This window comes from Histoplasma capsulatum (assembly GCF_000150115.1).
Source record: "Histoplasma capsulatum G186AR genomic scaffold supercont2.11, whole genome shotgun sequence".
Classification (NCBI taxonomy): domain Eukaryota; kingdom Fungi; phylum Ascomycota; class Eurotiomycetes; order Onygenales; family Ajellomycetaceae; genus Histoplasma; species Histoplasma capsulatum.
Window position 1 is genome coordinate 900,389 of NW_025544811.1, and position 21,265 is coordinate 921,653.

Sequence of the window (21,265 nt, forward strand, 5' to 3'; positions counted from 1 at the left end):
CTTTTTACTGATTATAAAACAAAGTCAGATTTTATAGAGTATTGCTGAGCTTGTTTACTAAATCAGAAGATAGTATCATTATTATAAATTAAAATATAATATTAAAAAAAATATCTAAAATAACTAGCAATAGCTACAGCAGTAATCTAAAATAGACAATAAGAATATCTAATAGAACTTACAGATAGAGATAAGATCTTAAGATATATATTATAAAAAAGTATACTTAAGATGAGTTTATAATCATACTATATAACTGAGTATAAGTAAAAATATGATAAGAGTAGAAATAAGGAAATAGATTGATTGTGATTAAGAAGATAAGCTTCTTGATTCTAAGAGTAGTAAGTGTGTTTGAATACATCTTGAGATATATGAGGATAGCTTAGATAGCTCTTATCAAGATAGCTATCAGAGTAAGAATAGCTGTGATCACTCCACTCACTCAGATAATCTGAGTGATCAAGATGATTCACTATATTATATGATCTGTCATCTCTATTGACTAACCAGATCTTCCCTTTTTCAACTGCTAGCTTGCATGTTCCCTTCCGTTTAGTCATTCCTTGTCCAATGGCTCTCAGGGTTGTGCCGTAGGTTTGTAACAGGTGTATGCATACAAATACGTATTCGATATAGGTGTTATCTCATCTGAGCTATTTATGTGTGCGTGAGCTGCGTTTCATGTTTGGGGCACGGGAATGGATGTGAGGCAGGAGGGTGTGGTCGAGTATCATCCACATGTAGAATTAAACTCCAACACTCGGGATATCGGTATTTGGAGAAAAGCAATACATATATTTGCAGCCCCAAATTTCCACAGAAAGGAAACGGAAGTAAAGGTACGGAAAGGCTTGTTTTTGATTCAGTTATTCTCTTTTGCTTGTAGTTAGTGATGATGGTGATGATGTGAATGATGAAGGCTCGTGCCTTGTCTGGTGATAGCTCTAGATTTATCTCTCTTTCTATGTGCTGGGAATCAAGAGGGAAGCGAAAAAAGTAATGCCATAGGGTATTATGGGGAACAAACAACAAGGGAGAGAGGGTGAAAAGGAAGTACAATTGGGTTTCGTGTAGTAGGAAGGTCGAAGGTCGAAGTTGATGAAAAACGAGGCAGGGTTGACGAAAATGAAAGATAAAAACGAAACATCGCTTGCTCGCTAGAGTACAGGGGTCAAAAAGGAAACATAGATGGGAGGCACAAAAAAAGGAACAGACGCCTGAAACTAATTAAAAGAAATACCCCGAGGTTCCATTACCGGCAGCCCTTGTTTGCCGAGTTTCCCTGTCCTACCCATGTCCGTCCATTGCTGTCCAATGGTTGTTGTCCTTCTATATCCCAACCCAAAAAATAAATAAAAGCGAAGAGGGAAAAAAAATAATAATAATGAATAAGACTGAGAACTCTTGCCAATTTTGGCCGAGGTGAGATGACTCTCTTTCTCGTCGTTGAGTCTTGTCTTCAGTGTGGGGGCCAGCCATCCGACGAAGAAGATAGGGCTAATCTGTGCGCGGCAGAAGAAAAAAGAAAAGCCTAGTTCAAAGGGAGAAGAACAAATTAAAGGGAAACATGGAAAATGGCAGGGTATTAAAAGTGTTGTACATGTACAGATGATTGATGCAGGAAGAGGAATAATGCAGAAAACCGAAGGCAAACGAAATACAGAAACCTGGGCTAATACATGGGCAGGATATGCTAGAATGCTGATATACAAAAGGGATACAGAAAGGGAAAATGGAAAGAAAAGTCCATAACTCGGATGGATATAGTTGTACAAGGCAGTGGGCTAAGGCAGCAGGAGAAGAAGGAGAATATTGTTTGAAGAAGCGGATTCGGAGTGAGAAGCACGTATTGCATCGACGTGAAGGACGAAGCGAGCACGCGGAAGATGAGCCGGAGTGGGATGGCTCAATTTGTTCGCCAACCCACTTGATCAAAAGGGGGTTGTGCGAAGAATTGTTTCCTTTGTTTGCCAATTGCGCCTCACTTTTCCGTCCCTTTGGAATTTAGCCGATGAAGATAAGGAATCGACCGTCGAGTTACTAAGACTTAAGGCGGTTTGTGCGGTCTTGTATCCTTCCGCTTTCGCGTTCGTACCCAGAAAAGAGACTCGATCGGCTTTGTCTCAGCCTCCTGCTGGCGTAGTTGCTGCCCTCTACTTCCATCGGCTGCCTTCGAAGCCGGAACGTCTCGTCTCGTCGTAAGTGCGGCTTCCGTGGTTGTGTACGACTACTGCCGTTGGCTTCTTCGAGGCGGAATCCTTTTGCTGTTGTCCTGTAGAGATCGAGGTCTTTAGTTAGTGAATGCAGAAGTGATTAAAGGGCGCAGTATTTTGTCTCAGAGGGGCTGCGAGTTCATATGCAAGGGCCAAGAAGCATAGAAGCATACCCTGTGCATCGCGTGAGGCGTTGTGGATCTTGACGCCTTTGCCATCTTGAGATGACATTGCGCTGGGTGAGTACGAGCTAACGACTTTGTGAGCCATTGTGGTGGTGGTGGTGGTGGTGGTTGTTGGTTTGGAGGAGATAGTTTCGTGGTGGGGTAAATGAAAAAGAGTTTGGTCGGGGTGGGATCGCTCGACACAGAGATAAGGGTTGTCGTGAGCAGTAAAGGTATGAAGACCCGAGAAAGATATTGTTGTAGAAGTTGACAACGTAGGACAAGAAAGCTTCAGGGAAATATATATCAATAAGTAAGAGATCTAGTCGCTGAGGAGGTGAATGAGCCTGGCGCTGGTGAAGACAAAAAATATTGAGTTGAAGTTGGGTTGGTTATCTTATCATAGCGTAGATCTTAGAATAGAGAGAAAATTTTGGCGGGAGGGAGGAGCTTTTTATACTGGCAAATTCTGCTGTTGGTAATAGGCTGCAAAGACTGTTATTCCGTCCGCAGAAGAACTATCGCCAAAAGGAAGGGGAGTTTGTCAAAGCAAAGTATGCAATGCTCTCCACGATGCACAGCGTGACCGATCCAGGACCGCGGGGTAAGACAGGCAGCAAAGCAACAAAGAGGACAAAATTGGCAAGGCACCGAACGAAAAGCGCCTGGAAGATATTTCGGTGGCGGGAGAAGGAAATCGGGACGTGTTGAGGCTCGTGAAGAGAAAAGAATGAAGCGTCCTGTTCAGGCAGAACTTATTGGCCTGAGGGCAGCGGCCATGGAAAGCGGCCACGGAAAGCAATCCAACTCGAGGAATGCTGCCCTTCCCACTGATGCTGTCGTATGAAAAGATTCATGATAGAAGGGCTAGATTTGGCTTAGGGCGATGCGATCAGGGCAGCTCCATCAGTGCCTGCAATTTCGATTTGTTTGACAGCCCTGAGCACTCGAAACGGAAGAAGAGTTTCCTCAGCTAGGTGCGTCATCCTGGGCAGGCAAGCGTCCCAGTGGACAATGGTTCACCTTACGTGAGCCTGTGAAAACCGCTATGGGAAGATCTGGTGCGCTGCTTCATGCCAGGGACGCCTCTTGGGCCTGCTTCATTGGGCCACTCGGATGCCTAAGCCAGCCAGTCGAGGCCCCAGGCAGCAGATGTTCCATTTGATCCACGCCCAAGGCTGGTTGGTATGGGCTCTGGATACCTGGTTGACAGCCTGAAATCATCATAGTTAACACCAGAACCGGTTAGCAGCGTTTTGCTTCGTACCTGCAGAACCCGGTAACAGCCCCCAGTTTATCTAGTAGTGCAGTGGAAATAATTTGCTCTCCATGATAATTGCACGGCCATCGTAACGAGAGCTCGCGAGCGCCGGAAATTCAGGACCTGGAGAGATTAAACAAACAAACCAAACAGCGAGCTACACAACAGGCAGTTAGCCAGATGGGCAGCAGATTGGCAAATGTTTGAGCTCTAGCGTCGTTGGGCTTCTGGGCATCTTCTTGAGGCAACGAGAAGGTCATATAGAGAGAGATCCTCGAGAATCGACAGGGCTAGGGCTAGGGCTCGCCCAATACGGCGTACGTAGGCTCCAGCCATATTGGGGAAATGTCAAAATTCATTCATGAGAATCTCCTTACTCTCCTAGATTTGCATGCTTAGGGAATACGCATATTCCACTTCTTTTTATTGCTGTCGAAGAAACCAAGTACTGCTTGATTTGTAAATGCTCTATTACTTCCTTGCTTTATGCCTTATTCAACCGTTATACTACTGCTAGTTAGTATTTTCTACCCTCAGGTTTATTGGCTACATACAACTTGTTGCCGTGAGTCGAGATCTCACCGACAACGCCGGTGAGGGATGCAATCCTCTATGGCAGCTGGTGGCTGAGTCGTGTACACTACGAGTGTGATTGCCGTTATGGACGCGTGCGATCCACTGACAAGCTTGCTATGCGAATTGCTGGCTACGACCGACGCGAGGGTGTGGGTGTCTCTGACATCCGAGGCTGAGTGAAATATAAAGAGGCTCTGTGAAGCGATCTGTTACGGTGAATGCCCAGTGTTGTGCGGAGGGCAACGTCTTATATGCCCACATCCGCGTTCGGTTGCCAACGAATCTACCCTGTTTGTCTTTTACGTTGTTTGCGAGCCATATGCAGAGGGCCTCTGGTGCTTTGGTCAGCCATGAAATGTGCAGGGGCGGTTGATGTGGTCTATTATTATCCATCATTAGCAAGAATAGACACTTGGCCAGAGCCACCTTAATTTCATGTGGCTTTAAGGGGTTATGATCTGATGTGTATCTTTGCTCCGTAAACTGGAACATTACACAGTATGCAGTATTGCTACACTTATCCGCAGCCAAAAACACATTCATTTGAGAGGATAGTGGCTTGGAAGTTAGAAATCACTGCCGCAGGCCAAGATTGGAGGGATGTGTGGGGATGGAGGTATCCTGCCAGAGCTTAGAGAGGTGCAACTGTGGCTTATCATATTCCACTTATTCAACATGCCTGGCTGGCGTGTTCGCCACTTGAATCAGTGTCAGGGCGGTATTTGCCATTTTCGATGTAATTTTGCCCTGTAACGGGCGAACTGCCACATCAGAGAAGGGCGAGGTTTTGTGGCTGTCAATCACAGCCTACCAGGTGTTCATGATTTGGGGCATGGCTTTAGTTAAGACACAGCGAGATTTAGGGGCTCCCTCCACTGAACCACCTAGCTGAACTTTTTAACCAACTCAACTAAAACCGCTGCCTTTGCTCTAACTGTAGGGATACCTGCCCTCTGTGAAACTGAGGCGCCCGAGAACATCAAATCTTAAATCACCCAACCTTCTGCCGCTAACTACTACCGACTATGTTGGCACGCAAGGAAGTTATCCTAATGGAGAGGAAATGTCCGGGAGCTCCTCAAAGTGGATGTTTCTTGATCATGATCTGACCGCCCTTTCCCACGGCTGATGTATGTAAAACCGCAGAACTCTAGTTTGGCGTGCCGAAGTACTTGACTGGATAAAATAGTTGGTTCCTTTGGCAGGGCAAGGGAGAGGCTGGTTCAAGATAGGTATTACTTGGTGATAAACCCATGCAATGGCCGTCCATAGGACACCTCTGGCCCCTTTCCATCGGCCAAGAACCATCCTGCATTCTCATTGCTGGCCTTGTTTAAAGGGCCCTTTTCTTCTTCTTTTTTTTTTTCTTTTCTTTTTTCTTTTCTAACTATTTCCGGCACATATTGTAGCCACAGCCCAACATCTTGGCCTTGCACATCGCATTTCTTGCCGTGACTGTACGTGGCACCTGTAGGAAGCACGCCTCTGAGCTGTCAATTCTGGACCCTGGGACTTCTTTAACTCGAGTGTTTCCGCTTGTTTGTGATTCTGCTTTTGACTTTCTTTCTTTCTCTTCTCCAGTTTATAATTGATCTTTTTTCCCCGCCATTCATTCACCGCCTGTCCTGGATGGGTTCATGGCAAGTCCAAGTTCGAGGAATCTGGACCCAGGGCATCGAATCACTCGCCTCAATGCCCGACGGTTAGTTAGAGATTTAAAAAAAGGATCAGATATTAAATCTAAAAAGAGAAAATTTGGCTTTAAAAATATCAAGATGTCCTGTGTGACTGGATTTCAAGGATGATACACAAGCCTCGATATCCAAAACTGACAGGGTCAGCAAAGCGAGAAGAGGACAAAGACAAACTCAAATGATGATGGGCAAAAGAGGCGACAAAAGCCAGGCGGAGGAGGGAACGAGGCGGTGGTGCAAACGCGATATTTCCATCTGCCCTGCCACGTTCTTGACAAGGACGGCGACTTGTTGGAACGATTTCAATATTTCGTCAGACGCTTTCATTGTGCTCCTGGTGCCATTTCGCCATTTGATCTCGCCTTGTCGAGGCATCCAATCGCAGATCCCCCATGCTGCATATTCTCTTCGGTGATAATATACCCTTGTTATGGTAGTTTCTGACCTCATTTTGGCATTTTGTTCTAGCCTCACTGTTTGTGATTCGCGGGCATTTTCGAATCAGGCTGAAGGCTTATTCAAATGCATCTACACCTATCTTTGATTTTCTGTTCGTTTTGAGATGCTATACAAGCGGGCCCACTTGCCTCGTGGACTTCCTTTGCAGTGATGATTTCGGTTGATTGTCTCTGTAGGCCGATACGAAGGTGGTGGAATGAAATAATAGTTTTCCTTGGAACATATTTTTTGTTGCTTTGAATACAATTGCCATTCTTACCCTGAATGGGGTTTCGACTGGATAATTGGAAATAAAATGACCTTCTCTTTGAGATCATTTTTTACTTTTATTTTGAAGTCGTGATTCTAAACGATGACAACAGGCTTTCAAACAATATCCCGTCCTCTAGATGAAGAAATGAAATCAGCTATTAACTTATAGCCGCTTGTTTTAACGGAATTTTAGCGTCAGAATTCCAGTTGGATGTCCGCTCTGTTCTTGAATGTTGGTTGCCTCATGAAAATAATTTTCGACAGATGTCCGTCAAATATTCATTGTTTGACGACTAGCAATGGCAAGACTCCTGCCTGGGATTTGTTGAATTGATGAGCCACTTCGACATCCTTTCCCATGTTTAAAATGATATCTTATTGCTTTGTGATTTAACATTTTCCCACTCTGAATTGGACAGAGATAGAGTTGAAAATCCAGCCGTTCAAAGATATAACAATTGAATAGTGTCACATAGGATATATCATCCCTGCTTTACCAGGACATGAAGGCTACAGGCTTGAACACCTCCATGACTCCTTGAGTGCGATTGAGAGATTACGGATGTTTTCAGCCAACTCCGAAATATTGTCGATTCATAATCCACAAGGACCGTGTATCGCCATTTCATCAGCACAGTCACGAAGGAGTGGATCAGCGTCGTGTCCAAGGAGACGTTGGAATATTGATTCGTTCTATAAATCATGGCACAGTGAAGGGTGCAATAATGTCTTTCGTCGGTGCTACATTGGGATCCGCTCCATACCTCAGAAGGAGATTAACAATATGCACATACCCTGCGCTAACAGCAACAATAGGAGGGTATACGCAATTTTGGTTGGAGGAAGCGCCTGAGTTGACGAGTTGCTGAAAATTTTGGCCGCTGCCTTCCCTACCTATCTGCATAGGATTAGCGGGATTGTCATATAAGCTTAGTTACCCATCGCGATCGCAGAGACTGAGGTCAAAGTGCTTTGGATGGGGGATACTGACCATCAATTGCTTCAATGTGGAGCAAGAATCGCTCATTAGAGCCCACGGAGTCAAGTTCAGTTCCTCCAACAAAGAAGAATATCCACAACTTCCCTGTGCCCAGAGTACACCACATAAATGTAGTGCGCGATATCGACGGCACCAGTGTCAGGAGGAGCATTGATATCGGGGCTATAATCTTCCCCACACAACGCGCGGAGCACAGGCATGTCCCGTACTTCGAGCAAAGACGGGTCAGCTCCTAAAGAACAAATAACTTGACCGCTTAAGCGTTCCGTCCGCTGGGGCCTGGCAGAGCAATTATCGACACAGAGGAACAACGTGGATGTCCAGCACCACAGCATTGGCTAGAACAGTCCGTCGATGCACGTCGACAGTCGAACTCCCGCATTCATAAGGGATTCTGCCATCCATTAAATATGACCTGCCACAAAGTGCACCGGTGAATGCTGAAAGTGGAAGTATTCCTGCGAAGGAGCAACTGCGACGTTATGCTGGATTGTGGATTCCCTCGATCCTCAGCGCCAGTTAGGCCTCTCTTGATCTATTTTGAATAAAATACTAGTAAGTAAAAACGGGAATAATTTGCATTGTGAACAAAAGTGCGCTGGAGAGTAACGTTTGATGCCATTGCACAACTATATTTTGGTAGGACTATGTCAATGTTTCATTTGTCATCGATTTGGAAGTTAATTTTAGTCGCATAAGTAACTAAATATTTCGGGTGACCTCAGGAAGCTTCAAACAGCTTTTCTATCACCAGCTCTCGAATTTCAACCACCTGCTGCCCGGAGGCACAACTGACAATAGAAACTGAATAATAAGAGGGAAAAAAACAATAAATAAAAGGAATCTGATAATAACAAGGAACAATGCGCGCCCAATCCTTCGCCGCCTTTCTCTCCCTCTCCCTCTTCTCCCTTACCACCTCCGTCGTCGCTGAGCAGAGCGGCCTCAAAATCGAGAAGACTCATGCCGTCGAATGCAACCGCCGCAGTGCGGTCGGTGATGTCCTCTCAATGCACTATCGCGGCACCTTAGCCTCCGACGGCTCCCAATTCGACGCCAGCTACGACCGCGGCCAGCCATTGGTGTTCACCGTTGGCAAGGGCCAAGTTATCGCAGGGTGTGTATGACATTTCAGAAGTTCTTTTTATTTTATTCTATTTCCCCTTGAAACGACATAGCGGCTAAACCGGGTGCTGCTTCTGCGTTTAGATGGGACCAAGGCCTGCTTGACATGTGCGTTGGCGACAAGCGCAAACTCACCATCAGCCCCGAGCTGGCCTACGGCGAGCGCGGCATCGGACCCATCCCTGGCGGGGCCACTTTGATCTTTGAAACAGAGCTGGTAGACATCAAAGGTACGGCAAAGGATGAGCTTTGAAGTATGCTCTTCTTCTCTTTGGCCATCTGTGCATCTGCCCGTCCAAGCAATATCTCTGTCTGTATCTTTGGATCCCGCGGGTAGACGACAAGCAAGGCGAATGCTTATTCTGCGGATTTTTACGCGTTTCTGTAGGACCTGGCCTCGAAAACAGTGGTGGTGGTAAGGGTGGTAATGGTGGTACCCTGTACCTGTGGTTCCTGATATTTCTTGTGTTCGGGGGAGGATATGCCTACTGGAGACGGAATGGGTTTTGCGGGTTGTCCGGCCGCGGGGCGTAGAGCATACGCCTGCGACGTCTGCTTAAGAGCTATGTCCTCTTTCATTGGAGCAGCTATTTGCGAATTCTATATTCTACAACGATCATGATTATTCTTCTGTGATGGTTACTGTCAAACGCTTTAATGTGTATGCATCATGTACAGGTATGTGCCAAATATAGCGAAATGGATGCAAGACTCAACAACCCTTCAAGAAACCTCGGTTAAAACAATGTGTAAAGAAAATCCTGGACCAATTTATCTACAAAGGCCTCAGTAGAAAAAGTAGAGAAAAAAAAGCATCTAGAAGCGCTATTGCGTGATCAATCCATTGCTTCCAAACTTCCGCCTCCACCGCCCACTTCATAGCCTTCGCTCACCAGTATTCCAACCATACATTCCGCTAACATCCCATCCCAATTAACCCACGGATGAATCTCCGTAAAATGCTTCTCGGAATCCCTCCCTGCCCCGCGAAGTATCTCTCCCTTCCCGCCCGGATGGAACGGGAGGTAGGGAGTTATGTTGTAAACTTTACCCATGTAGGATGTCCACGCGTCTCGCCCTTTCCTTCCATTATGCGCCTTCAACATCGACGGCGTTACACGAATGAGTGTCGGTGGAAGATTTTCCCCTCGCAGCTTATGGTTGGGTTGGGAAGTTAATGCTGCCCAGTCGAGAGGTGAGCGGCCTGGTTCAAGTGCCACTTGGCGAGATGGCTGTGGTTTGCCTTGGACTTGGATTGGCGCGAGTGTGCTAGATGTGAGGCCTCGTGGTAGGGGCCCACGGAGGGTAGAGGCTGCGGATGGTGGAGGACGGAGTGGGGTGTTTAAAGAAGGTCGTGGAGGAGGTAACATGGTACCCGTCCTGGATGCTATGGATGCATTTTGGTTTTGGTTTCTTTGTGTCGGCGGGGGTAGTGGGCGCGTAAGAGTAGTTTTTTTGGAGGCATTGCTCGTCGTGGGGGATGGTGAGGGTTGACTGGGAGTAGTTGAGGATGGGGAACGGTTTTGCGAGAGGCTTATGGTATTGCTGGAGTTCAACGAGATATCTAGTCTTTCATCGACCACAGCGGGGCTTTCTAAATTGAAAGTTGGCACGTCCACTAACGGGAGCTGCTCCGGAGTCGCTTTTGGAGTTGAGTCTTCGGGTTGCGAATCTGATCGGTGTTCACCATCCTTCGATGCCTCCTCATCCAACCCAGAAGCTTCCGATCGAATAGGTTGTGGGGCTTGTGATGAAGGAATATCCGGTGTAGCGGGTCTAATCCGAAGCAAATTGTACAACGGAGCAAGGCTCCACGTTCCTAGAGGATGCTTGAATAGCAAAAACGAGACCGAGATAACAAATGTCCCTAGGCTTATCCAACCCATGGAAATGTTGCTATTAAAGAGGAACGTGAATTCCTTGTTGACATGGGCAGCAAAGAAAATTCAATTGAATCATCTTTTTCGAGGTTTGTGATTCACAGTCACGTGGTAAGGTGGGTAATTTGTTGGGCACTAGTTGCCCAGGTGGCCCTCCACCGCACGTGATTACCCCTATATAGTTAGCTAGCGATCGCACAATGAGAAGATTAACCATCCCACAGGTTATGGCCCGGATAGCAGATTTTTAAGAAAAATGATGTGTTTTGATTAGAATACACTGCAATTGAAGTTATATTGGATGAGTTAGACATTATTCCTCTGAAAAGAGAGCTCTTTGCCTATAAAAGTGGTGTAATTGATGGAATTACTGTTGAGACTGCTGCAGAGATTTCATTACTATCTTGAAGGAATCAAAAACTTATTTATTTATTTTCATTCAGAACCCTCTAAGATTGATTATAAGTGGTTCTCAATTACCTGCGACCCTCATATCAGAACATAAGAAGACACTATGTTTGTAATCAAGGGTCCCCCAGTTCATTCCCTCTGTTACTGAACAAGAATCCACCTCAGAAGCAGAGGGTGATCAAACTGAATACACAATGACAGAGGATGATATGACAATCTCTGGCTCAGCACATGATACTGGCAAGATGCCAGAACATGAGGAATCTGAGAATGGCATGCTCAGTTCTATACCAATATCTACACTGAATTCTAACAGTATGGTGATCATGGCAGCAGCAGATCTCATTGCACTCTGTGAGTGACTGATATCAGCATGTGTACTGCCATCTCCTCCACCACCTTCTTCTCCACCTCCACCTCCCCCAAACCCTATACCAGAAGAAGATCTGAACATACTGGCTTGCAAATATCAGAAGAAAGTGCAGGTCTTGTTGAATACAAAGTTCATCACCACATTCAATGACACCAACTACCAGACATGGAAGATGATATTCTTCTTGAATGCAGAGATAATTGATGGTGCAGATATTTTCAATAAGAATCAACAGAAACCATCTGAAGATTTATCAACACTCAAGCAACAATATTGAATGATACATTCAAAGCTACTCTTCTGTTGTATGTTATAATCTCTGATAGATTCTATCCATTTGATCATGAAATCCATTCAATCTGACAATGCAGCAGCTCTATGGCACAAGATAAGCACAGTATATATGATGTCTCTAGAGAAGGAAAGAATTAATATTCTCAAAGAACTTACCCACTTGCATGTCAAGAACAGTGATTATCTGATGTATGTGTGTCAATATCACTATCTGTCTGCTTGCATGTGACAACTAACAGAGGATCACAGTGAGAACTATCTCCATGATTTCTTTATTATCAGCCTCTGAGATTATCAGAGAATCTACATCAAATCACATCTTGATACATTCTACAGAATGGGTCAGAGTCTGATTGTTAATCTAGATATTGACAATCTCACAAAACAAATTGCTCACTGAATGAGTAAGTCAGAGGGTTCTGAATATCTCAAAGCTTCAAAGATCAACACAGTCATCAATGATAATGATGATAACATCACAATCACCACCACAATCTCACAGTGCAGATACTGCAAGATCTCAGAGTATATAAAAACTAATTGCTATCATCTGAACTCTGATAAAGCATCTGAGTGGTGAAGGAAGGAGAATAAGAATAATAAGAGCACTGACAACACTGAGAGTGCCAAAAAGAAGAGAAAGAATAAGAAGAAGAATAAGAATGATGACAAATCTACTGACATCAGAGCATCAGATCTTCTTGTCTTGCAATCTAGTGTTAATATGACATTTGCTTTATCTATATTATTCACTATAACATTCAAATCTTGGTATCTCAACATCTATGCAAGCTTTAATATAATGGATGAAAGACACTTATTGATGTGTGCAAAGTTGTTTGAGGGGGATTTAGAGATAACCACTGTGGATGATGATGTAGGATGGATTGAGGAGATAGATGATATTCTTCTAGAATCAGAAGAGAGGAATATCTCAGTGGGTCACATTCACTGAATTCTCAATCTCACTGTCAACCTTCTATTCTTTGTGAAGCTAGAAGATCAAGGTTTCAGATATCAACTATCTGACATCATCTCTTCTTATTTTACAATAAGAGCTCTGAACAGTGTCAACTTCACCACTGTTTGCACATTCAAAAAATCAGTTTATAAGATAATAGAATAAGAATCTCAAATAGACATTCATCATCTGTCTCAGACTGTTCATTTTATGGTCAAATCTTACAATTACAGAGACACAATGTTGATAACTGTGGGGAAATCTAGTGATCAATCTAGCAATCACAATTCTCTGACAAGAACACTCATGGAATAGCACATCACTTTAGAGCATATTCATGCTGATGCAATCATTGCACTAGTGAAGAATCTGTCATCTGACATCTGTATCAAAGAATCTAAAACAGGCTTCTTCTGTGATAGCTGTGTCAAAGCAGACATGATATGCAAGTTCTCATAAACTTCCATGCCACAAGCATTGCAAGCAATGCAATATATTCATATTGATCTTGCTGGCAGCAGTTGTATGCTGAATGATATATCTGATTACTCTATAGAATCTTATCAAGGGATCAAATATTATATACTTATCACCAATGACACCACCCATTATAGATGGATCTATTTTTTACACACTAAGGATCAAGCTATCAAATTTTACACTCACTGAGTTCAATTCATGAAAAATCTTGGCTTCACACCACCAGCACTAGTTAGAACTGATATTGATGGTGTCTTTTGATCAAACAAGATGACAACAATGATGATCAAAGATGACACTATCTGGGAATCTACTATGCCTCAATCCCTCCATCAAGATGGTGTTTCTGAGAGAGGTATTCATATGATAATGATGCGCGCTAGAGCAGTGCTTATAGACATGGATATACTGAAGAAGTTCTGAGCAGATGTTCTTGAAACAGTAGTTGCAATTACCAACAACATGCTGACATCTACCACTCTGTATAATGAGAAATACTGGTCTATCAACAATGCCAATGAAGCATCTGTATGATGCCTCTATATCATCCCATTCTCAGCACTAATCAACACCCCACTCCAACTTCACTATTTTAGAGAGCTAGATATTGATGTTTACACACATCTTCATGAATTTCAAAGATCTACTGATAAGCTGTCTGTCAGAGCAGAAATATTTAAACTTATAGAATTTCATAGCAACTCAATCTATCATCTCTGAAGTTCTACAACTGATAAAATAATTGTCATCAGTGATGTCATTTTCTCTGCAAAGAAATCTACAATCTCACAGATTGATACTAATCATACAACATTCAAAGCTACAAGTTCAGCAACTTATCTTATTGATGATGCTGCTGTTTCCAAATTAGCTGATATTAAATGAATAAGATCAGTGAAAGTATTCACCATCTACATCCCTTCTCCTCTCATCAGTTCTGTTTCAAAAAAATATAAGAATGCTGTTAGTAGATCTGAAGGGGTTGGCAAATATTGATAAAAGTCAATGAAATATGAGATTGCAGATTTGAAACAAAGAAATATTTGAACAATAATCTCATATTCTGACATCTCTTCTGATGAGCCAGTGGCCCCCAGCTGCTGGGTTTATATTGAAAAAAATCACCCTCAGAACCTCAATGTGAATTCTGATGGCATATTACAAAAATCTTGATGAATAGTATATAGCAATTGGTTAAAGAAGAGCACACACAAAGAAACATACATGTCTGTTATCAATAACACTACTAATCACATAATGTTCACAATAGCAGTGAAGTGAGGTTGAACCTTGCATCAGATTAATATAGTGATGGCCTACCTGCACAGCTGACTTGATAAAACAATTTATATACAGCAATCTACTGGATTTGAGATGGAGACTCCACATGCAATGATTTGTGCTGTCATAGACTCTCTATATGGATTGAACCCCACTGCTAAGATTTGATACAATTTCCTTATGACATTACTCTGTGAGAATGGCTTCAAATCTAGTCTCTATAACTCTGCTCTATGGTGTCACACATTCTGCAATCATCTTTATATGACAATCTATGTGAATGATCTTCATATTATAGCAGAAGATTCAGCAGATGCCAATTGACTAGTTGACACCCTCATCAACAAATTAGAAATAAAAGATTTGAAAGAACCTTCAAAATACTTGAGCATGAAGGTTGAATGTCACTCTGATGATGCTATCAAATTGACATTGAGATGCTATATTGATTGTTTAGTGCAGGATTTCTGTCTAGATGATGCTGTCTCTGTCTCTATATCAATACTTGAGAGAATGAAGATAGACAATGCCTCTGTATCAGAATAAGAAGAAGGGTTCATTAAAGAATAATATCAACACAGAGTAGAGTGCTTGCAGTATCTGGCAGTCAAATTACATCCAGATATTGTGTGAGCAGCATTTCTACTAGCACAGAAGAATACTGCATCTACATCTAAGATATGAAGAGCTCTTCTTCATGTCATACAATATCTAAAAGAAACAAGCAATCTAGACATCTTATACAAAGGCCTCAAGAATGAGATCAATGAATTCCCCAACACATCATATCTGCTGATAGATTATATGGATTCAGATTGGACAGAACTGTTGAACAGTGAATACAAATCTATCTCAGACTTCATATTCAAGTTAGTAGATGCACCAATTTCATGGCATTTGTTCAAACAATCTTGTGTTTCTTTAAGTTCAAATGAGACAGAATACATGGCACTCAGTGAAGCAGTATGTGAAGCAATGTGATTGTGCAATATGATGATGAAACTAGGATTTATTACAGCAAAGGACCCCTTGCTCATCAGGGCAGATAATAAAGGTTTGATCAATCTAGCTATCATTGCTGTGATCACAGCACACAGCAAGTATATTGACACTCACTTCCACTATTCTCACATGCAACTGAACAAAGGTGTTATTTCAATTAACCACATTCCCACTGAGGATATGATAGCAGACAGATTAATCAAACCTCTGGGCACAGTGACATTTAGATGTTTCATTAAATTACTAGGACTTTTCACTGACAACAGTGAGAATGATTAAATTTCTGTATGTAGCATGTTTTTGGGATGATCTTGGTTAAGATAGCTAGCATGAAATATTCGTAGGAACACATCACGCATGTTGGCGTGTGGGGGGGTGTTGGGCACTAGTTGCCCAGGTGGCCCTCCACCGCACGTGATTACCCCTATATAGTTAGCTAGCGATCGCACAATGAGAAGATTAACCATCCCACATAATTTGCATTGAACATTCAGCGTGCTCTTCAAGTATGATTATGATTATAATTATGTATATTCGCTATTCTGAATTTTTTTTCTGACATAAAATGAAATTAACATTCTTGTAGATGCATATGCACGAGCCCTTATCGTTTTGAAACAGTTCTTGGAAGAAAAACGTTGAAGGATACAGTTAATTGAACACCGCATATAACCTATGGAATAATTTCAAAAGAAGGAAGAGAGCAAACAAAAACAAATCTTGCGAACTAATAGCTCATGATAGGAAGCAAAAATTTCCTCCAAACACAAACTTGACTTCGAGATAATTACAATTTTCCGCCAGTGTCGCAACATACTATAAACTATCATATTCGCTCTTAAGTAGCTAACCCCGAATATCAAAAATCCTCGCGCTAAAACTCACGGTTCTCCTAACTGTCGGAGACTGCCTGACACCGGTCAGTAACCATGTGTTCTCTGTGGCAAAATAAACCCCCCTCTACTATGCTACAGAAAAAGCAGGCATAAAGAAGCTGGATCGCAAAAGGAACGCAGATAGCAAAGCGAGGACTTGTTGTTCGGTTTCACAATCCAGGCCCCGAAAAAAAGTTGTCAACAGTCACGAAGTGAAGGGTTTGAAAAGGGTCGAGTTTATGGCAACGGAGACATGAGCCACACAGGTGAGTCCATGTGGGTTTTCACATCTCATCTTAGAAAAGCCTTCAAACCGCCTCTTCCCGAGTATAGTCGGCTATAGCGATCGATTAGACTGAACGAGGATAAAATCCATATATTCGGGTAACCTTGGCCAGGTAATAAAAAGACCAATGCCAAGAAAACGAGGCTGGTTTCATGTCGTCAAATGCTTCCTTGATCAATTTCAGACGTCAAAAGAATAGATCACCACTTCCGGCAGCTGAGTAAAAGCCGCTGGATTAAGCCATCTGTTCAAGGGACCCAAAGTTTGCCACGGCCTCGAGTCGAACTGCGAAGCGGGATGCCGCGAGGAGCTCCACGGCGCTGCCCGCGCGGGCTGGAACCAGAAAATGCTCGCGGAAGACTTTCGTTTGAGGAAGGGATTTCCGTCGGGGGGCTCGTCCTCGTAGTGCCAAAATTGCGACTAAATGAGTTAGGGTCGATGGGAGCCGATGGAACTTCAACAGTCGCCTCAGGAGTGATTTGACTTTTTGTTTTGACGTTACCACCATTCATATTGGTACTAGCAATCCGATTACTTGCAGCCGATTTATGAGTGGCTGCGCGTTTAATCGTTGTGCCACGAGAGGCGGATTTTCCTGGCCCACGGGGAACAAATACAAGCACGTCCTCATCACTCTCGTCCTCGTATGAAAGTAGCCGCTCGGGTTCCACAGATTGGTTCCTTTCAATGTATTTGCAGTGGTTTTTGAACTCTTTTTCCTCGTAGATGATAGCGGTACGCAACTGGTGGATATTTTTTGTGGTAATGCCAAATTTCTGGGCCCATGTCTGTGTGGTTAGATCATTAGTAACAAGAATGCATCTGTTTACCCCTGGCGTTGAACCGGGTTGGCAGTGTAGGCGCCAGAGGACTGCACTAAGTAGTGGTTTGATGGTCGCTGGCACTGACGGGATAACAGATCCAGAGGCGGAGCGGCAGTGTGAATTTACGGAGCCCTTGACATTCGATTTAGGCGAAGGAGCCACATCAAGATTAGCAGCCATGTATTTGGGACTTGTGTGCGAACTTCCCGAGACAAGGGACGCAGCATTGCTGCCAGTTCCGCCAGAAATTACGGACACCGCGTCAGGTTCCTTCTTGAAATTAAGTTTGCTAAGGAGCAATTGTGACATCTCATTAGGATTCGCAGTCTCCGTATGCTCGATTTCGGCCTCTCCGTTCTTCATGTCCTTGTGTGGAGCGTTTTCATCGCTGTCTTCATCACCCTCCGAGAGATCTTCAACGTCCTCTTCGAATTCTGGAAGAAAGTACTTTTCTGCTGCTTCCCATGTTTCGAACAGCTCCATAGGACCCTGGAGTGCAATCCTCGAGGATGGGATCTCATGTTTGCCAGATGTGACCCGATCGAGGAAGCGAACGGCTTCCCGGGCATTCATGCCGATCTGAGAGCCAGATCGCTTCAAGGCCCGGAGACGTTCAAGGGCTAGTGGATGTTAGCAACAAGATGTAGAGGTTAAATAGATAATAACCTGGAAAGCCGCCGAGACATACTGTAGAGTGGAACGATGAGAGTGATAGCGCCGGATGAAGTCCATTTCTTGATTTCGCTGATATTAGTAGTAAGGGCGGTATCGTCAACGACGCAGCGAAAAATTTTTCGGCCGGCCGACATGCCGTCTATTATATGGCTCTTCTCCGAAAGGTGTAGGGTGTATTAAAAGGTTTTTATTTTTGTATGGTTGTGTACTTTGGTCTTTTAATATATCATATATCACGAAGTATTCATGAACTTTGTATTAACTGTTACGCAGGAAGATTCAGTTAGCAAACACATACTGAGTCCAATATGATACTCGACCAATCCTCGATCGGAACTAGAAGTACAACGCGATAACTCTGGAGAAAAGAGTACTGCAAATTGGAGGGGTGAAGGAGAGAAAAATCACACTGACCGCAAGAAATATAGCCACAGAAGGCAGTTGCAGGAAGCATTTTTGCTTTTCTAGAAAACGAGTTGGGCACAGGAAGATTCGTGAGAAGGTATCACACTGGCCCGGGTATCGCTGCGCGTATGGACAGAGCAGCGCGGTGAATGCCGGACATTTGATGGCGGCTGCTGCTGGTGGAGTTGACGAAGATGAGGACGAGGAGAGTCACTGGATTGAGGGGATCTTGTCATGCTCGCTGACTAAGCTCCTGGCCAAGGTTGGCTCACAAAATTCCAGCAGAAAAAGTTAGTCAGAAAGCCTACAGAGCGATCGTAATTACTTGGTCCTAATTATTAGGAATAGGGTTTTACCTTGCCGCTAAGCTACGGAAAGAAGCGCTGGTATGGCCACAGCCGTCAAATTCGAAGAACAGAACAGAACAACTCTGCTATAAGGTATATGAAGGCTCAGGGAGAGTTACGTTTAGGAGTCAGGAAAGGTCAGAAAAGTAGTTTAAACGCGAGAGAATGAACGGAGACAATTGTATCAAAAGACAGCAATGGAATACAAACGACAATCATGAATGAAGTTTTCATCAACACACATTTCGTGATCATGCAAGTCCAGCTCCCCGTACGGCCTGGTTGCCTCTGACGGATTTCATGACTTTTGAATCAGGCCACTAGCCTCCGTCACTCTTTGAGCCCATTCCCTATGCAGGTGTCAGTTCTGAGTCCGAACTCGAACACGGTGTAGTATGTATATGTACTCACGTCCAGCTCCCATCGTATATTCGCCTATTTCCAGGTTCGGTGTCGTCGGCCTCTTTCAAAGCAAGCTCGATAATGGCAGCTGTCACGCCGGTTCCACAGCTGCTGACAGTTGGTTCAGCCGGATTAATTCCCCTAGCCTCAAATATTTTGCGCAGCTCTGATGCCGGAAGCAATGCTTTGGTGTTGGCATCAAGAAGCTCCGAGAAGGGTAAATTCGTAGAACCGGGCATATGGCCTGACGGGAGGCCAGGGCGGGGCTCGTTGTCTTTCCCCGTAAATCTGCCCGCCGGTCTGGCATCAAGAATGCGGATACCCTCCGAGCCCTCCTTGCCATAGCTCTCGGCAATTTCTTTCATCTCCGTGAAATGCACAACCATTCTTGGAGTGAAGTCGCCCACAGTGTAGTTAGATCGCTCTTCAGGGGAAACATCTCCAGACTCAGTTGGATATCCTTCCTGGACCCATAATTTGAAATTGTTAAGGACATGGACATTGCTGTGCCCAAACACCCTCAATGTCCAGCCCACTCGAGGCGCACTGAAGAGTCCTACCTCCTCGGAGTCATATACCACAACTTGATCATCTCTGCGAATTCCCAGGGACTGCATAGCTTCTTGAAAACTTTCTTTGCTAGGCAACATGTGTGGATAGGGGGAATCGTGGTCCTTCACCGCATCAATGTCGAAGAAGCGGGCATGTGGGATGCGGCACTTTTTGAAGGCCTCAATACCCGTACGTTTCGCGGGATCATTGGGCATGAACCAGGTGGCACACAGCGGAATCACCCGCGGTGAGGTAGATATTTTGGTCCTCACATTTTTCTTAAGCGCATCATTGAGCTCCTTGGGGGTGACGAGGTAGGATGAAAGGGAGATCGAGCGTCGCTGTGGGGAATGGGTGGATGTGGTAGAGGTAGACCTGGTGCGAGGAATCCTGGATGAGAAACCAAATGAACGAAGAGCTGCAAGAGCCATTTGCGGTAGATGGGAGGCTCTAAGCTGGGTTGTGTCGTGCTTTTACATAGCTGGAATTGATTCTTCTCGGAGGGTGAAAGGGAACTGGCAAAGCATCGTCAATGGGGAGAGGTAAAAGGTGTAAACAAACACCTTGGAAAGTCGTTGCTGCGAGACGCTAGTAATTTAACTCTAACGTCAACTTACAGTTCTCACAAGATACTCATAGAGTAGGGATCATTCCGGACCTCTTGTGGACAAAATGTGCCTAAAATTTAGGTGATCATGCAACTAACGAATGCTTTATTATTCTAGACCTCGTCCCTCAGTCTTGGGATGGAACTATTGGTTACTGGTTACTGGTAATTGAATTTTCATGTCGACTTTTGGACTGTGCAAGATCTTTTGTTCCGGCTCCCTATCACCCTTAAATTACGTGGTTATGATATATTCTTGGGTGATTTTTAATTAAACAATACCATCTTCATGCTCTGCTTATTTCTGCCTATAATCTTCTCCGTAATAATTACGATCAGATCCACTTGGATGCTCAATGTTATGCCCACGCCTTAAGAAAACGATTCGTTACCGCTTAGTCACCATGTGACCCGTGACGCGAACCGTCAATGAAGATGTTTGATAACAGCCTGAGAACAGAACTCTTCAACTAGGACAAAGGATATCGCCTTATGTAAATGGGGCCACTGGTTCTAGATTAGATTAGGAGTATGTGTGGATGTAGGGTAGAGTTAATGTTTCTACCTGCCCTTCTGCAGCTCTCCATTGATAGAAACATCGTTGCTAACGGAAGCGCAGCAGGTTTATCTTCCTGAAACTGCCATACATTCGCGGACCCGCGGTCGCACCATTTGCGCTGTCCGTATGAAGGTCACTATTAAAGAATGGAACGCGGTGGCAACATGGAGATGGGATATGCCCGAGGACGAAGTCTGTGGAATATGTCGGGTACAGTTCGACGGGACGTGTCCCACATGTAAATATCCAGGAGACGACTGTTCATTATGTGGGTTACTTTTGTCAACGAGAGCATGCAACTCGG

General features: G+C 44.1%; 8 protein-coding genes across 8 annotated transcripts; 1 reads left to right on the plus strand and 7 right to left on the minus strand.

Moving 5' to 3' along the window:
* Positions 1–2,043: 2,043 nt before the first annotated feature.
* On the minus strand, positions 2,044–2,486 carry HCBG_07294 (uncharacterized protein; the record flags this gene model as incomplete). The annotated part of the gene is made up of 2 exons (XM_045434343.1): positions 2,044–2,267; positions 2,390–2,486. The coding sequence occupies 2 exons, from the start codon at positions 2,484–2,486 to the stop codon at positions 2,044–2,046; spliced, it is 321 nt and encodes a 106-aa protein (XP_045285134.1).
* Positions 2,487–3,451: 965 nt separating this feature from the next.
* HCBG_07295 (uncharacterized protein) lies at positions 3,452–3,977 on the minus strand (the record flags this gene model as incomplete). Its single annotated transcript, XM_045434344.1, has 3 exons — positions 3,452–3,582; positions 3,723–3,798; positions 3,963–3,977. 3 exons carry the CDS (start codon positions 3,975–3,977, stop codon positions 3,452–3,454), a joined length of 222 nt encoding a protein of 73 aa, XP_045285135.1.
* A 1,475-nt stretch (positions 3,978–5,452) lies between these two features.
* On the minus strand, positions 5,453–5,856 carry HCBG_07296 (uncharacterized protein; the record flags this gene model as incomplete). Its single annotated transcript, XM_045434345.1, has 2 exons — positions 5,453–5,685; positions 5,835–5,856. 2 exons carry the CDS (start codon positions 5,854–5,856, stop codon positions 5,453–5,455), a joined length of 255 nt encoding a protein of 84 aa, XP_045285136.1.
* A 1,466-nt stretch (positions 5,857–7,322) lies between these two features.
* On the minus strand, positions 7,323–7,773 carry HCBG_07297 (uncharacterized protein; the record flags this gene model as incomplete). The annotated part of the gene is made up of 2 exons (XM_045434346.1): positions 7,323–7,516; positions 7,614–7,773. The coding sequence occupies 2 exons, from the start codon at positions 7,771–7,773 to the stop codon at positions 7,323–7,325; spliced, it is 354 nt and encodes a 117-aa protein (XP_045285137.1).
* Positions 7,774–8,485: 712 nt separating this feature from the next.
* HCBG_07298 (FK506-binding protein) lies at positions 8,486–9,281 on the plus strand (the record flags this gene model as incomplete). The annotated part of the gene is made up of 3 exons (XM_045434347.1): positions 8,486–8,739; positions 8,832–8,977; positions 9,136–9,281. 3 exons carry the CDS (start codon positions 8,486–8,488, stop codon positions 9,279–9,281), a joined length of 546 nt encoding a protein of 181 aa, XP_045285138.1.
* A 302-nt stretch (positions 9,282–9,583) lies between these two features.
* HCBG_07299 (uncharacterized protein) lies at positions 9,584–10,633 on the minus strand (the record flags this gene model as incomplete). Its single annotated transcript, XM_045434348.1, has 1 exon — positions 9,584–10,633. The coding sequence occupies one exon, from the start codon at positions 10,631–10,633 to the stop codon at positions 9,584–9,586; it is 1,050 nt and encodes a 349-aa protein (XP_045285139.1).
* A 5,343-nt stretch (positions 10,634–15,976) lies between these two features.
* On the minus strand, positions 15,977–18,223 carry HCBG_07300 (uncharacterized protein; the record flags this gene model as incomplete). The annotated part of the gene is made up of 2 exons (XM_045434349.1): positions 15,977–18,034; positions 18,103–18,223. The coding sequence occupies 2 exons, from the start codon at positions 18,221–18,223 to the stop codon at positions 16,839–16,841; spliced, it is 1,317 nt and encodes a 438-aa protein (XP_045285140.1).
* Positions 18,224–18,872: 649 nt separating this feature from the next.
* HCBG_07301 (thiosulfate sulfurtransferase) lies at positions 18,873–20,311 on the minus strand (the record flags this gene model as incomplete). The annotated part of the gene is made up of 2 exons (XM_045434350.1): positions 18,873–19,191; positions 19,253–20,311. 2 exons carry the CDS (start codon positions 20,224–20,226, stop codon positions 19,140–19,142), a joined length of 1,026 nt encoding a protein of 341 aa, XP_045285141.1.
* Between the last annotated feature and the right edge of the window lie 954 nt (positions 20,312–21,265).